The sequence below is a fragment of the Acomys russatus genome, chromosome 22 (genome assembly GCF_903995435.1).
Source record: "Acomys russatus chromosome 22, mAcoRus1.1, whole genome shotgun sequence".
Classification (NCBI taxonomy): Eukaryota; Metazoa; Chordata; class Mammalia; order Rodentia; family Muridae; genus Acomys; species Acomys russatus.
The window spans coordinates 28,194,615-28,211,814 of NC_067158.1; the positions used below are offsets into that span (position 1 = coordinate 28,194,615).

Here is a 17,200-nt window from a genome sequence, read left to right on the forward strand (position 1 = left end):
GAGACGGCAATCATTAAGGAAACGCTAAAGAAGCATGTTTTCTTCTTGGTCTGGGAGATAAACAAAGGTTTCCAAGGAGGAATGGTCATTAATGCACACCGTTAAACACTGACTAGACGTCTAGCCAGGTGAGGAGGCAAACTGTGTAGAAGAAACAGTATACTAACACAAGGCACAGCAAACATGCTCTGTACAGAGTTTGACTAAAAATATTTGAAGGTTAAAAGAATAGATAATTTAAGGAAATAATTTAAGAAAAAAAATATTTCTAAAAAGTTTCCTCATGAAAACTTAAATCTAAATCTAACTCAGTAGTAACTGTGTGCTTTGTAGGCTGGGGCCATAGCTCAGGGTTCTAGCACAGAGGCCCAGGACTCAATCCCTATGCTAAAGGATGACATATTCTTTGGGAGGGAAAAAACATTTGACGGACGAAACTGCAAAGTGAGCATTTCCTACCCATGAAAAACAAAAAGCTGGGGGCTGGAGAGACAGCTCAGCAGTTAAGAGCACTGACTGTTCTTCCAGAGGTCATGAGTTCAATTCCCAGCAACCACATGGTGGCTCACAACCATCTATAATGTGATCTGATACCCTCCTCCGGCCTGCAGATGTACATGCAGGCAGAGCTCTGTATACATAATAATAAATAATAAATCTTAAAAAAAAAAAAAAAAAACAAAGAAAAAAAAAAAAAAAAAGAAAAGAAAAGAAAAAGCCAAGCCAGGCACAATTATGAAGGCCAGTGGGTCCAGATGCCGGATAGGCGAAGGCTGAGGTAGGATGATGGACCTGAACCCAGGAGTTCAAGATTACTGCAAGAAAACAAATCAAAACCAACCACAAATATTTAGTTGTAAAAGTGATATTTCCCCCTTTCCAGAAAGATACAAACCTCGCAAGACATACATGAAGTATATCATCTTAAAAGCCAGGTATCAGGGCACATAATCAGCAATCTCAGCACTTAAGAAGCTGCAGCAGGAGATTCGTGAGCTTCAGGCCAGCTTGGACTATCTGGTGAGACAGATGGCTCATCAGGTAAAGGAGGTTGCTGCTAACCCTGACAGGCTGAGTTAGACTCCTGGAACCCACCATGTGGAAGGAGCATTCCATGAGTTTCCCATTATAAACTTTAGGATTAGCAAGTTACCTCTGCAATATAGAGGTGGACAGGGCTCGGATAGTAACTGGTAGATCTGCAGATCTGTCTAGGGAGTACTGCCATCTTAATGATATCGCATTTGTTGATCAGAATTACATTTTCCCATTTATTCAGGTTTGAAGTCTTTGCACATTGGATGCTTTTAAACTGATGTCTCATCCTTCTAAATATATTCCTAATGTTTTGCTTTCAGAACTACTGTAAATGGAACTGCCTTCATTCCCTAGGGTACCTCTCACTCTTCTCCCCCCATTTCTTGCTTTGTTTTATAGTACTGGGGATGAGCCCAAGGCCTCCATAAACTAGGCAAATGCTCTACCACTGAAATATAACCCTAGAGCCAACTGTTTCCAGTGATCTGGATAATTATCCCTTAACAGGCATCTGTTTCCAATGAAACTATGTCGTATCTCACCAGAGATAGCTTGACTTCTTCCCAATCTGGAGGTCATTCTTAACTGTCCTGATCATGGTCACTCATAAAAGATTCTATGTATTTTGTCTTTGATAATGTCCTCTCACAGATATTATCAAATTCTGGCATTAACTAGCAAGCCCAAGTTTACTTAGAAGGTATTTATGAAGCCAAATGTTTTCTTTTCTTTTCTTTCTTTTGGTTTTTTGAGACAGGGTTTCTCGGCGTAGCCTTGGCTGTCCTGGACTCGCTTTGTGGACCAGCCTGGCCTCCAACTCATAGTGATCCACCTGCCTCTGCCTCCCAAGTGCTGGGATTAAAGGTGTGCACCACTATCGCCCGGCTTTTCCCCCCCAAATCTTTTCTTGAAATCTGCCTGTTAATACACTGATGTACTGTTGAAGCACAGAAGCTGTTTGGTATGATTTATGATGAACATCTGTTAAAATATTCACTGTATTACAGGTACACAGAGTTGTTCAGCCTCTGAGTTTTAGGTTGAATTCACTGGGAAACATAAAACCTGTAACAAAAGCTACATAAAAAATATAGCCCATTGGGCTGGAGAGATGGCTCAGAGGTTAAGAGCACTGCCTGCTCTTTCAGAGGTCCTGAGTTCAATTCCCACCAACTACATGGTGGCTCACAACCATCTATAATGAGATCTGGTGCCCTCTGCTGGCATGTAGTTGTATATGCAGACACAACATTATATACATAATAAATAAATCTTAAAACATATATATAACAAGCTGGGCATGGTGGCGCACGCCTTTAATCCTAGCACTCAGGAGACAGAGGCAGGTGAATTGGTTTGAGTTCGAGGACAGCCTGGTCTACAAAGTCCAGAACAGCAAAGGCTAACACAGAGAGACCCTGTGTGTGTGTGTCTGTGTGTTTGTATATACATACATACACATATATACATACATACATACACATCACAATATACCTTTTACATTCTGTTCTTTCCACTTTATTTCAAGAGCTCTGTCCCATTCCATATTTTTCTGTTGCGTATTATATGTGTTATAAGTTATTAAACATTTATTTAAATATCAATTAAATTTATTAAAATGTACTAATATTTTTAAAACAGTATAGTATAAAAAAGGCGAAAATACTTCTATTTTATACTGAATATAAATGTCTCCTACTGCTGAGTTCATACTGAACTGGCTTGAGGGGAGTCACCTGGCTGTACATGCAGAAGTAGGGCTGGCCCTGGCTTGGTTTGCTTACCAGCTTCAGTGTCACTGGGCTTCTGCTCTCCTCTCTGGCTGCCTCCTCCTGTCAGCTTGGCTTTGACCTAGCTCTCTGTAGGGGCATACAGTGGTGACACTGGGCACCACATTCTCACACACCATCCAGAACCATGGAGTGTTCCTTTCTGACGGCTCTCGTGCCTCTGGAGCAGACCTTGAAAGCAGGCCCTGCTTTGCTTTTAGCCACATAGAGCCTGGAGTGGGGCCAGGGTGTGAAGAAGCAGAACTATTTTGAGAATGGTGCCCCACTGCCTTTACTCTACTTCCTTCTCGGCTTCCTGGACACTAGGAGGTAAGAAGCTCTGCTATGTTCTTCTACCATGTTTTCTACTTCACCACACAGTGTAAAAACAATGAAACCAGCCCACTATGGACTGAAATCTCTCAAACTGTGTGCCAAAACACAAGATAATCTTTCCCCATTCAGGTTTTTCCTGTGTGTGTGTGTGTGTGTGTGTGTGCGCGCGCGCGCACATGTGTGTGTGTATTATTTATTTTCTCCCAGCAACAGAAAGCTCACTGATGCATACTTGTTATCTTTTTATCTTCTATGCTCCATTAAAAGTAGACTAGTTGATAAACATCAATCAGTAGACACATACCAAAGAGTTTACTCAAAAACACTGAATAAGTTCGAGCATTTTTTCAAAGCCCTAATCTGGAAGGCAGAACACAATTATAAAGTACCAAAAGCAGACGAGGCAGAAGAGCTCCCCAGGTGCCTGTCTATTTATTAGCAGCTGCTTTTCTAGATACACTGGTGAGGTGACATAAGGTTAGGGCTTTGACTGACTTCCTCATGCTGTCTTCTATCAAAAAGGAGGCTGGGAACTGGAGGAAGAAAAAGAACATGGCATTCTAAGCTACAGCTGGTGTCGCTGCCGTCTGCTGCTGACAGCCCACCCCTGCCTCCCACATCTTCCTGTTAACAGCCTCATAAGGAACAGAGCCCAGCGAGTTTGAATGAGACTGTGTCCCCATCCCCCAGCACACATACTATCACCCACTCCAGGCCCTAGGTGGGTGAAAGCAAAGTAGCAGGGCCTGCTTTCAAGGTCTGCTCCAGAGGCACGAGAGCCGTCAGAAAGGAACACTCCATGGTTCTGGATGGTGTGTGAGAATGTGGTGCCCAGTGTCACCACTGTATGCCCCTACAGAGAGCTAGGTCAAAGCCAAGCTGACAGGAGGAGGCAGCCAGAGAGGAGAGCAGAAGCCCAGTGACACTGAAGCTGGTAAGCAAACCAAGCCAGGGCCAGCCCTACTTCTGCATGTGCAGCCAGGTGACTCCCCTCAAGCCAGTTCAGGTGGGACCTTTCAGGTGCTTGTAAATTGAAACTATGACCAGAAACTAAGATGTCTGTTAATCTACTACCCTCTCATCCCACTGCTTAGCAGAACTGATACCTGCTGCTAGAAGAAACAGAAAGCTCCAAACAAATGGATTTTCAGGGCAGCTAGATCCATTTCTACACTCTGTCATCCCCAAACAGAAGTTGTCTCCTCAGTGGCCCCAACTTCAGTTGCCCAGAGTTTGCATCCCCAGTATCAGGTAGCTCTGCACTGCTAGCAGAAGGAATGCTGGCCTCTTCTCTATATTACTGAACTACAAATCCATACCAGAGCCGGATCGTCAGCATCTTCTCCTGCCCGCTCTCAGCTCACAGGCTCCACCACTCATTCACCACAGTTCCTGGTCCATGCATGGACACCTGGTGGCTCTGTTCCAATTCTGCCCAACCCAGTGTTCTATTGCTCTACAAACTTACCAAATGCCTTTTAAAGACCCACCTTTAGTTGTCTCTGTCCAATACTGTGTTAGGTGTGTATAATGCTATAACATTTAAGTAAAAGTAAACACTGAATCTTCAAAATGCAATATTTACCATCAAGATTTCTTTGTTCCACAAAAACATTTTTTGTTTTGTTTTTCACAAAAACATTTTTAAATACACACACAATATAAACAGGCTTGAAAAATGGTTTAGTGAAATAAAAAGCCCGTTACCACTCTTCCAGAAGACAGGAGTTCTATTCCTAGCACCCACATCAGATGGCTCACAACTACATGTAACTCCAATTCCAGAGGCTCTGATGCCTCTAACTTCCTCAGGTATCCACATTCACAATGCAAACACAAACACAGACACACACAGACACACAGATACACAGACACACACACACACACACACACACACGACTGAAAACAGTATTTTAAAATGTAAACAAGGCACTATAGTGTGGTTCAGTTGGTTGAGTGCTTACGTAGCATGCAGGAAATCTTGGATTCAGTTAGCAGCATCCCATGAACTGGGCAGGGTGATGCACAACTATAATCCTAGGACTTGTAAGGTAGAGGCCAGAGAATAAAGTTCATGGTCATCCTTGTTTATACAGTGAGCTCAAGGCCAGCATGGGTTAAAGGAACCCAGTCTCAAAAATAGATAGATAGATAGATAGATAGATAGATAGACAGACAGACAGACAGACAGACAGACAGACAGACAGACAGAGTGAGTGAGTGAGTCAGTCAGTCAGTCCTGGGCAGAATATGGACTCACGCTCATGCCATCAGCACTAGTACTGATTTGGCTCTGACTTGCACATTCCTCACATACATTCCTTCACTCTACACATTTTCCATTAACAATACATGCTCCTACAAAGTAACTCTATACCTAAAGGATAGTTTTAATTTTAAACACACATTTGTTTCTGCCACCTTTATAAGGGGTCGACAACAGCAGGAGTTGCAAGCACTGGCTGCTCCTAAAGAGGATCTCAGTTTGGTTTCCATTATCCACATTGAGTGGCTCACAAACTGCCTGCATCTCTAGCTCGGAGGATCTAAAGTGCCCTCTTGGGTCTCCAAGGACACCTGCACACACACCCCTATACACATAAATAAAACACAATAAAAATACATTTAATAAGAATTGTTTTTTATTTGACCTCCCTGCCTTACCAGGGCTCTTACCAGGCCCTCTGCCTTACCAGGGCTAAGCAGAGAAGTATTTTTGGTAGCTGGGGAGATGCTCAGTGATAAAGCAGAGTTGGGATCTCCACAGCCTATGTAAAAAGCTGGGCAGGCATAGCAGCCAATTGTAATCTTAGCACTTGGGAGGCAGAGACAAATAATCCCAGAGTCACACTTGCTAGGTAAGCTAGAACTGGCGTAGTCGAGGTTCAGTAGCCCTGTCCCAATAAAGTAGAGAGTAGTTGAAGAAGTTAATCTGATGCCATAGGCCTCTGCTTGCACCCACACACATTTAAACATACACACATAACACCTGCCCTCAAATAGTACTTTAGAGCTGTTTGTGTATAGGCCCAGACATAGTGTGTTTTCCCAGCTTTTGTCTGTCTGTCTGTAAGCAATGAATCAGAACTTGGGAACTCACTCTACCCAACTTGCTATAAGGAATAAGAAACTAGAGAACACTTGACCAAGCCTGTTGGTGCCACGTACCTATACTTCCTTTCACGACATCTACACTCTACCCTCCACATTTCACATCACAGAGATAAACACCTTGTCTTGAGAAATGCATTGCTATTGATTAAATCTTCTAGACTGAAACTCCTAACAAACAACCCTTAAGAAATGAGAAGTTAAAGTCTTAATAAAAACAACCCACTCACCATGAACTGGAGTATCTGTGAGAAACTTCCTCATTTCTGGAAAGAGCATTCCTCTATTCTTATGGAGATAACTAACAACTTACTTGCCTCTCTCTATTTTACATTTTCTAGAAAGACAGGAATAAATGAAAAGGCTGATTCCAAAATAACACATCTGCTGATTATGAAATTTTCAGTTCCTTCAGAGAACCTTACTTGAGCTGGGTGTGTTGGCACATGTATTCCTAACACTTGGAAGACTGGGGCAGGAGTATCAGTTCAGGTTCAACGCCAGCAGGTGATATCAAAGTAAAACAAAAGATAAAAGTAAATGAACAAAAAACACAAGACAAAACTTTATTTGACCTAGTTCCTATCCAGAGCAGTAAGCAACCTATAAGCTGGGAAAGTACAGATGTGCCTAGCCCAAGGATGCCCACACCAGCTACAAGAAAATGGGCTCTGGGCAAGTGATGTGTGAAAATATTAGGAGCCTCAGAGAAAGCCTCTGTATTACTTATTGTACTCTAGGGCTGTGGGTGTGACAGAGGGGGGGGGGAGGGGGGGGGGGGGGGGGGGGGGAGGGAGGGAGAGAGGGAGGTGCGGGCACAGGCACAGAGAGAGACAGAGACAGAGAGAGACAGAGAGAAGAAGGGTAAAGCCGGATTCTTGTCAATAAAAGTTCCTCCTGCCCCGAGAGGTGGTTGCAGGTGTGGCTGCTGTGTCACAGGTGCATCAGTAGGTGGGCAGAGGGGACACAGGTTATGTTTATGCTCAGTGTTCTGACCTGTGAACATCTGAATGATTAGCAGCCTAATATTCCCTGAAAAAAGCAAACCTGAGGCAGCCACCAGTCCAGTGCCATGAGGCCCCAGACAAGCAACTAGCCTAAGATAACCACCAGTCTGGCGCCATACAGGCCTGAGGGGGCAAATCATGTCTGAAATGACCTCTGCCCAGAGCCATAATACATGAGTGGGGCATAGCATGCCAGAGTCCACTCCTGAGACAAACCCAGACAGATACTCGAAGACTCCAGGCGCCAATAAGAGGTGCAAGTAAGTGGTGGAGAAATGAAAGAGAAAAAGCAGAAGGAGGATGTGGACACAATGAAGAGAGGTAGAACTGGAGACTCCAGGGTAGTGAGAAACAGGCAGACATGAGTACACCTGGGACTATGGGGGGGGTCCTGACTTATGGTACCAATGGGGGCCACATCTGAGTCTGTGACCCTAAAGCAGCAGGGGTCTGTTACCACCAAAGACCAGGCAGACATCCCTGGTCTGGGCTGCCATCCAGGGACATGTTGATGTCTGAGGGTTGTACAGAGTTGGCCCCACCCTTCATCTGAGTATCCTGAGAGAGCTAGCCCTGGAGGCATGAGGGAAGGAGAGCTGACCCCACCCCTAGCCAGCTGCACACTGAAGGAGCTGCTGGTAAGCTAGCCGTGAGGACATAAGCATGGGAGAGACAGCCCTGACACTCATCTCCCACGTAGTGGCAAGAACACTCCCCCTCCCCTCTCCCCGCCCCCCAACAGGTGGGAGACCTGGCCCTGGAGTCACAAGAGCAGGAAATCTGTCCCTGCCTCTCACTAGATGCAGCTCACAGGAGAACAACCACTGCACCTCACCTGGGCATCACAATAGAGCTGATCCTGGTGGCAAGGGTGCAGGCAAGACAGCCCCAGGACATGAGTATGGGAGAGCTGGCCCATCACTTTTCTATAGTTCAGTGACATAAGCAAGGTAGAGATGGTCCCCTTCACCCCTTGCTACATAGAGCAGACAGGTGAACTGGTCACAAGATCATTAGAGTGGGAGAGCTGGCCCTGCACCTCACCTGGGCAACACAGTAAAGCTGGGCCCTGATGTCAGGGTTACTGGTGAGCTGGCCCCAGGACATAAGAGTGTGAGAGCCAACCCTGGCTCTTGTTTGTTGTGTAGTGGCATGGGTGAGGGAGAGATGCCCTCCTCTCTATTTTGCCCTTGTCACCAGTGACAAGTGGGACAGCTGCCACCATGGGGTCATGAGAGCATAAGTGCTGGCCCTTCACCTGGGCAGCACAGTAGAGCTGACCTGATGGCAGGGGGCATTGCTAAGCCAGCCCCAAGAGTATGAGAATGGGAGAACTGGTCCTGAAACTTGTCTGCCACTCTCACCCCTTGCCACCTATAGCAGGTGGGAAAGCTGGCCCTGGGGTTATGAGAGGAGGGGAGCTGGCCATGCCTCTTACCTGCTGCAGCACTAGGGAAAGCAGGTCCTGTACCTCATCTGGATAGTATAGTAGAACTGGCCTTGAATGTTGGGGTTGCAGATAAGCCAACCTAGGGACTGAGCGCAGGAGAGCTGGCTCTGTCTCTTGTCTGCTGTGTAGTGGTGCGGATGAGGGAGAGATGCGCTCTTCCCCTCCATTGTCCCTTGTCATCTATGGCAGGCAGGAGGGCTAGCCCCAGGGCCATGAGAGTGGGAAAATTGGCCATGTCCCTCACCTCCTGCAATACTCAGGAGAGTGGGGCCATGTTCCTTACCTGGGCAGCAGGGAAGAGCTGATCTTGGTTGCAAGGGGGGAGAGGGGGGTGGGTTGCCGGTGAGCTGGCCCTGAGGGCATGAGAATGGAACAACCACCTCAGATACCTCTCAGGCCCAGATACAAGGCTTTGAATTAGCTCACCCCAACATCTACCTCATCGACAACCTGCTGGACTGCATGAAGGAGCCAGGGCTACAGACCCAAAACTACAGGATTCCATGACACAGGGCAACAACAGGACATCCAAGAGGACTCCCAGTGAGGATCCAGTATTGATAGAGTAGCAGAAGCCAGAGGCCTCGTACCAGACCAAGGAGTCACTGCAACGAACATTTGCAAGCCAAGTGTGGACAAAAGGGTACACTGTGGGACACACTGTGACACACTACAGCTTCCACAATGACTTTTTTTTTTCCGGTTGAGGGGGGAGGTTGCAAGGTGAAGGATGGGTATGAGGGGAGGGGGAGATGAGTGGAACTGGGGTGCATGATGTGACACTCACAAAGAACCAATAAAAAGTTTTTAGAAGTTTGTTCCTACAGTTGATGCTAGTAGCAATGTTTTAAAATAAAACTACTCCAAAGTACCAAAATACCTCTTTTCTTTGGACTAAGAGATTTTAAAAACTACAAAACTGAATGCAGAGTTTGTACCCAGGGTTTTTTGTTTTTTGGGTTTTGTTGGTTTGGTTGGTTCTTGGTTTTTGGAAACAGGGTTTCTCTGTGTAGCCTTGGCTGTTCTGGACTCACTTTGTAGACCAGGCTGGCCTCTGCCTCCTGAGTGCTGGGATAAAAGGTGTGCACTACTACGCCTGGCTTGCATACAGGGTTATATACAGGCTACTTTTGCGCTTGGGTAGACTGCCCCTCTGGAGGAGACTGGCAGCAGTTCTTGGAGAGTAAGGCTGGGATTGAGGGGTTTTAGTTTTTGTTTTTGAGAATCAGCATTTGACTGACCTCAACAGTCACATGAAATAAAACATGTGATGACAGATTTAGAAGTGGCATACAGTGATATATGTCACTAGAAAAGTTATGGACTTGACAGGCCTTTTAAGAGTGCTGATTTGTCTAGTGTATTGTGATTAATACCATTCTTCCAGATAAATACAGTATTCACCGTGGAATGGAAGGAATAGAATAGACATGTGACTAGCTTTCCTAACAGTAGAAACCAACATTTGCGGCAGTGGTGTGCAGGGTGGAAGGAAGGTCATCAATGTATTCCTAGTGCAGATGAGACACAAAGTCTGTTTCAGACTATAAGCAACAAGGAGAGGGTCTATGAGGTTAAAAACTGGACCAGACAGATATTCTACTACAATCTTGTTACTGACAGGATTTAAATAGAAAACTCTTCCTACTACACAATGATGAGCTCTGAGCTGAGGTATTTGAAGTCTTAAGCATGGACACATATGGGGCCGAAGAGATGGCTCATCAACTAAGAGCACATGCTGCTCTTTCCAAGGATCAAGGTTCGGTTCCCAGAATCCACATGGTGGCTTACAACTGTTCATAACTCTGGTCAAAGGGATCCACCCTTCCGGCCTCCATAGGCACTAGAAATGCTCATGGCGCACATATATCCACACAAGCAAAACACTCATACACATAAAATATTTTTCAAATCTTTAAGAATGTACACATACAGGATTGATGAGCTGGTTCAACAGGTAAAGGTAGCTGCTGTTAATAAGCCTGACAACCTGAGTTCAATGCCCGAAACCTACAAGGTAGAAAGGAGAATCAACTCCTACAAGTTGTCATCTCCAGATGCATGCTGTGGTACATGTGCCCTTCCACTTCAAAAATAAATAAAAAAATATACAAATACAGTTAATACTGTCGATTTGATACCTAGGAGGCAGGCCTAAAGGCACACTTGTGAGGATTTTCTAGATCAGCGGTTCTCAACTTGTGAGTTATGCCCCCTTTGGGAGTCATATCCTGCATATCACATATTTACACTACAATTCTTAACAGTAACAAGATTACAGTTGTGAAGCAGCAGTGAAATAATGTTATGGTTGGGGTTACCATAACATGAGCAACTGTATTAAAGGGTCACAGCTTTAGGAAGATTGAGAACCACTGCACCTCTGGGAATGTCTGACTGAGTTGATGTTGGAGGACTCATCTTAACTGTGGATGGCGTCCTTCCCTGAACAGAGGACCCTAGACTACACAGAACGGAGAGGGTAAGCCGAGCACTAGCATGCATGCATTTGCTGCTCTCTGCTCCTGACTGGATATAAGATGACCAGTTATCTCTAGATCCTGCCACTGTGACTTCCCTGCCATGTTGAACTATAATCTGGATTTCTGAGCCAAATAAGCTTTTTTTCTCCCTTAAGTTTCTGTTGGGGTATTTTATCACAAGAATAGGCTATAACTAGACACAGACACAGCCATCATCTGTCACAGAGCACGTAACACAAGTCAATACCTGTTCCTGCAGGTCGTAGTCATAGCTGTCATGCAGCAGAAGACTGAGAATATACCGTGAATAGATCATGGCATCAATGCCACATTTCTCGAGCTCCTGTCCCAGCCAGGTTTGCACTGGGCCCAATGCATGAAGCAGAGACATGTCAGAGACAGACAGAGGGCCTGGATGAGAACTTGAGGCGCTTTCAGATGGCAAACCATCCACAGCAACTGTACAGACTGGGCGCATGAACTTAGGTTGCTGACATCCTTAAAACGCAAAGCATTTTTGACTGCAGACGTTCTGTTGGTATCTGGAGAGGATTTCACCCCAGCAGAACGGAGAGGAGCTGGACATGGAGGTTAGGCAGTGACCGCGCAGCAGTCAGCTCTCTACAGCACAATTTCCCTCTTCAGGCATGACCAGTGAATCAACACCAGGATAGCAACACACATGGAGATGCAATTTTCAACTTTCATTTCACATTGAGGCCGATGTCAGTCTCTGGCAGTACCTACAGGAATGAAACGCAAAGGTGTGAAGATGCTTTATTTGTTTGTTTATTTATTTATTATTTATTTTGTTTTTTTGAGACAAGGTTTCTCTGTCTGTCCTGGCTATTCTGGAACTCACTCTGTAGACCAGGCTAGCTTCAAACTCAAGAGATCTGCTGGCCTCTGCCTCCAAAGTGCTGGGATTAAAGGTGTGAGCCATCACCACCCATTGGGGATGGTTTTTAAAAGGAAGGTGTCCCTTCTTTCTAAATGTATCTGGTGACTTGGAACAATGTCTTCCCTGTGTAGTATCTGGCATTTTAAACTGTGTGGCTCTGTAAACTTTAAAACCTGGTGTCATCTGGAATGAGAGCAAGGAAGGGGACACTAACATCCATTCCCTATCTCAAGAGACTAGACTGGTAAAATGTTTATAGCAAATTGCTAGTTCACACTTAAATACAATGGAAACAACAACTAAACAGCAGTTGCATCAAGTCATTCATAAAAACAATCTTTAAATTTAAATTTACACCAGGCAGTGGTGACATATACCTTTTATCCTAGCACTCAGGAGGCAGAGGCAGGTGGATTTCTGAGTCCAAGAACAACCTGGTCTATAAAGCAAGTTTCACAACAGCCAGGGCTACACAAAGAAACCTTGTCTTGAAAAACAAAAAAATTAAACTCACAGGTCATTATTTTGTATGGCTAGAACTAAGACTGGTCATGAGAGGTCACAGCCAGAGCTGAAGCACCCCTGCCTTGCAGGCACAGGCTGCGCTGCCAGACCTGCTGTGGCCTCTCCTAGCCGGACTTCTGACTCAGCAACACCGTTTCTTTAAACACACTTTCAGTATGCCCAATACTGGGTTTATTGAAGAGGAATTGTTCTTTATCCTTTGGGTTTGGGTTTTAAACGCAGAGTCTAGCTATGTAGCCTACTAGGAAATGAAAACAGGGAAAGCAACACTGGTGAGCCCACTATGTTTGTGACCTTCCACTGCCAAGCATGACTCACGCAGCATCTACAGTGAAAGGTGGACGCTCCACAATGATGTATGCCTGAGTTTCTGGGTCTCAGTAAAACTTACACACATTAAATACACAGAAAACAATTCTAAATCCACTGTACAACTAGACTAATATGGGTTACTAAGTGTTTGCTACTTACAAAAATCCTCATTACTCTGCCTTTATTAAATTGTTTCACAGTTAAATTAAAGTGAAGATTTTCTACTTTTCTTTTCTTTTTTTTTGGTTGTTTTCAAGGCAGGTTTCTCTGTGTAACTTGGCTGTCCTGGACTCACTTTGTAGACCAGGCTGACCTCAGACTCACAGTGGTAGGCCTGCCTCTACCTCTCGAGCGCTGGCATTAAAGGTGTGTGCCACCATGCTCAGCAGTTTTCTACTTTTCATTAGCTGATTATTTTCCAGCTGTTTCTCAAAATTAAAACACTTTTATAAATCATTTAATAAATGTTTGGTTCCCAAGCAAGGTATCAGACAGATCACCAACTAACACATTCAATCCCAGCCCACTAGAAACAAGCCAACACGTTACTTAGTGAAAGCCAGCCAGCCAGCCAGGCGTGGTAGAGCATGCCTGTGATCCCAGCACTCAAGGAGGCAGAGGTAGGTGGATCTCTGTGAGTTCGAGCCTAACCTGGTCTGCAAAGCAAGTCCAAGAAAACCAAGGCTACATAGAGAAGCCTTGTCTCAAAAAACCAAAACCAAAATGACACCAACCGAGAGAGAGAGAGAGAGAGAGAGAGAGAGAGAGAGAGAGAGAGAGAGAGAGAGAGAGAGAAACAAAAACAAAAACCAGCTAAGACTGAGGGGACTTGAAGCAGCTGAAGAAGAGTGACAGAATCCAGTCAGCTTGAACTCACAGGAAAACCTAGGGAGAGGTTTGCACAAAGAAGCATCAGAGAGTTGCAATGGGCTGTCCTGGAGTATTGATGGGTGTGAGCATGTAAGGAACTGAGGCAGAGTGTTAGGAGCACAAAGGTCTGATATGTGGGTCTGGTGACCCAGAGGTTGAGAAGTACTGGCCTTGGTAACCCCTGCACTGTCTCTAGGGCCAAGACATACCTGGTTCTCCAAGCTCTCACAGCGGGACCAGAGGTGGCTAATAGTTTAGGTGATCTTTGCATTATCTATTTGGCCAGGACAGGAGGTCTAAATGACCTCTATGCTATATGTCTGACTGAGACCACACCAGATCTTCCCCTAAGGCCTTAAGATAACACATGTGGCTTATCTCTAGAACCCATCTTCATGGAAAAAGTGCACTTTGAAAAGAGCTTCAGTGTAATTATGCCTTTTTGTGCACAGGCAATTGTGCACAAGGAAACTTTTTTCCAAACTGTACTATACTTAAATATGCCTACAATGACAATAACCAACACCAGCTAGTTAGTCACGCTGAATCAGATTCCCTTCTTGTCTCACCCAGATCATTACCTCACAGGCTCTGATGGTCACAGAGGCCCCCAGAGCACAGGATGAATCCCTTTGTAGAATGAATCAGTACCTGATCCTCAACGACAGCAAGGCCATGAAACTCACAACTCAGAAGTCTGGTCTTGGTATTTGGAAAAATTAGACATGTCTAAACACTGGTCTGGTCCTGCCTAACAAACCTTTTGCTGTTTTTTGTTTGTTCGTTTGTTTGTTTGTTTTCGTGGTGGTGGTTGGTGGTGGTTGGTGATGGTGGTGGTGGTTAGTGGTGGTTGGTGGTTGGTGATGGTGGTTGTTGGTGGTGATAGTGGTGGTTGTTGGTGGTGATGGTTGGTGGTTGGTGATGGTGGTTGGTGGTGGTGAAGGTAGTGGTTGGTGGTGGTGATGGTGGTTGGTGGTAGTGGTGGTGGCGGTTGTTGTTATTGGTGGTGGTGGTAGTTGGTGGTGGGTGGTGGTGGGTGGTGGTGGTGATGATGATGTCTTGAACAGAATCTCATGTACACTATGATGGCCTGGCCTTTAACTGATCCTCTAGCCTCCATCTCCCTAACCTGGCACCAGAAACCATGCCTGTCCCCAAACAAATCTTACAAGACCCAAAGAGCCAAACTGTTTTCAGTTAACTTTACTTTGGTTTCAGAATAAAACCCAACTATATTTATAGGAATTCAAAACCACTAGGACTTGAGAAGATAAAATTTACAATATCTGATAATAATTCACAATAGGAGACAAAAATAAGAAAACTCAATTCACTTAAACAGACTTTAAAAAAAACTGATAGAAGGGCTGGAGAGATGGCTCAGCAGTTAAGAGCACAGGCTGCTCTTCCAGGGGTTCTGAGTTCAACTCCCAGGATCCACATGGCAGCTCACAACTGTCTGGAACTCCAGTTTCAGAGGATGGGACATCCTCTCACAGACATACATGCAGGCAAAACACCAATGCAAGTAAAATTAATTTATTTTTTTTTAAAAACTGATAGAAATTAAATGAGCAAGAGAGTCAAGGACTCCAAGCAGATGAAACATGAAGAAAATGTCATAGCACAATAAAATCACTCAAACCTGTAACCAAAAGAAAAATCCTAAAGCAGCCAGAGAAACAAAGGTAAGGAAAGCACTGTTTTTGCTGGAAACAGTTAAGTAGGCAGGTTATGGAGCAAGGCCTAAAGCACCAAAGCACTCTGCCAACACAGTATTGCGTAATTATAAAACTACCTTTGAATGCCAAGGTGAAACAGACTTTCAGACATGTGAAAACTATAGGAACTTATTCCCAACAAACATGCCCTACAAGAAATATGAAAAGTCCTTTTAGGCAGAAGTAGAAGTATATTCCAGCACTAAATGTGGATCCACTTGAAGAAACAGAAACAGGCATAGATTGTAGCCATAGCTACATTTGTTTCATTAAATATCTTTTCTTTCTTTTCTTTTTCTTTTTTTTTTAGACAGGGTTTCTCTGTGTAGCTTGGGCTGTCCTGGAACTTACTCTGTAGCCCAGGCTGGCCTTGAACTCAGAGATCCACCTCCCTCTGCCTCCCCAGGATTAAAGGTGTATACCACCACTGCCTCATTAAAATGTCTTTAGGGGTCAGTGAGATGGTTCAGTAGGTAAAGGCACTTGTTGTGCAAGCCTAGAATCCTAAAGCTCCATCCCTGAAACCCACATGGTAAACATGGTAAACAAAGAGAAATGACTCTGTAAGTTGTCTCTGACCTTCACATGCATATGCACACATACATGCTCACACAAATAAACATGCAATAAAAAATTTAAATCTTTAAAAATTCATTATCTTAAAATAACTTAATAAAAATAAGCAAAAGGCCAAATATAGTGGTGTATGCTTGAACGCTACTCAGGGGGACGTCAATCAAGTTCTAGGCCAACTTACCACTATATCCTATGGCCCTATCTCAGAACACCACCACCACATAAACCAGGTATTTTTGTGCATACTTGTAAGCCCAGCACTTATGGAGATGGAGGCAAGAGAATCAAAAGTTCACAAGTCACCCTCAGGTATATAGAAAGTTCAAGGCCAACCTGAGCTACCTTTCTCAATATATATATATTTTTTTCTTTTTCCCCAAATTCCATCCCCAGTAGACACTACCTAAGTCAGTTTCTTCTGTGTTACAATTCACTAAGCCCACTTAACTGAAATATGAAGTTATTTCCCCTGTTTGGAATACAGTATACTTTAGTGATGAACACATGAAAATTATTCCAAAATGCAGTGTGTATGTGCATAGACAGTGACAGTGTAGGGTATGTATGCACATGAGTGTAGAGGTCAGAGGAGAAGCTTAGCTGCTCCTCTCAGTGGTATCCACCTGGCTTTTTTGAAACACTTGTATCTTACTGGCCTCACTCAATAACTAACCTAGGCTGACTGGCTGTTAAGTGCCAGGGACTCACCCACCCCCAGCACTATGGTAACAAGGTATACCACCATATCCTTTCTTACTTTTTCTCTTTAGACTTATGTGAATGAATGCTTTGCTTCCATGTTTGACTGTGTACCACGTGCATGTCTAAGGCCTATAGAGATCAGAAGGGTGTCAAGTCTCTTAGAACTGGAATTACAGGAGGTTGTGAGCCACCAAATGAGTGTTGGGAACTGAACTCAGGTCCTCTGCAAGTGCTCTACAGTGCTAACCTCTTTCCAGCTTCCACATTCAGGGTGTTTTGTTTTGTTTTTAATGTAAAGTCCTAGGAACCAAACTCTAGTCCTCCTGCTTACATGGGAAATACTTTATGAACTAAGCCACCTCTCAGTCCACAGTATCTTTATGGCATGATAACACA

The 17,200-nt window shown here is 44.4% G+C and overlaps 1 protein-coding gene and 1 non-coding gene across 8 annotated transcripts in view; one reads left to right on the forward strand and one right to left on the reverse strand.

The window, feature by feature from the left end:
• Nucleotides 1–17,200, reverse strand: part of Kiaa0232 (KIAA0232 ortholog) — a 68,467-nt gene that overhangs the window by 32,816 nt on the left and 18,451 nt on the right. For all 7 annotated transcript variants that reach the window (XM_051165007.1, XM_051165008.1, XM_051165009.1 and 4 more), the window contains exon 2: nt 11,445–11,940. In XM_051165007.1, the coding sequence (XP_051020964.1) occupies nt 11,445–11,675 (231 nt within the window). In that variant the 5' untranslated portion in view covers nt 11,676–11,940. The remainder of the gene's footprint in view (nt 1–11,444; nt 11,941–17,200) is intronic.
• Nucleotides 7,151–7,284, forward strand: LOC127206033 (small nucleolar RNA SNORA17). Its single transcript, XR_007832728.1, has one exon. It is a non-coding gene; the product is annotated as a small nucleolar RNA SNORA17 (small nucleolar RNA).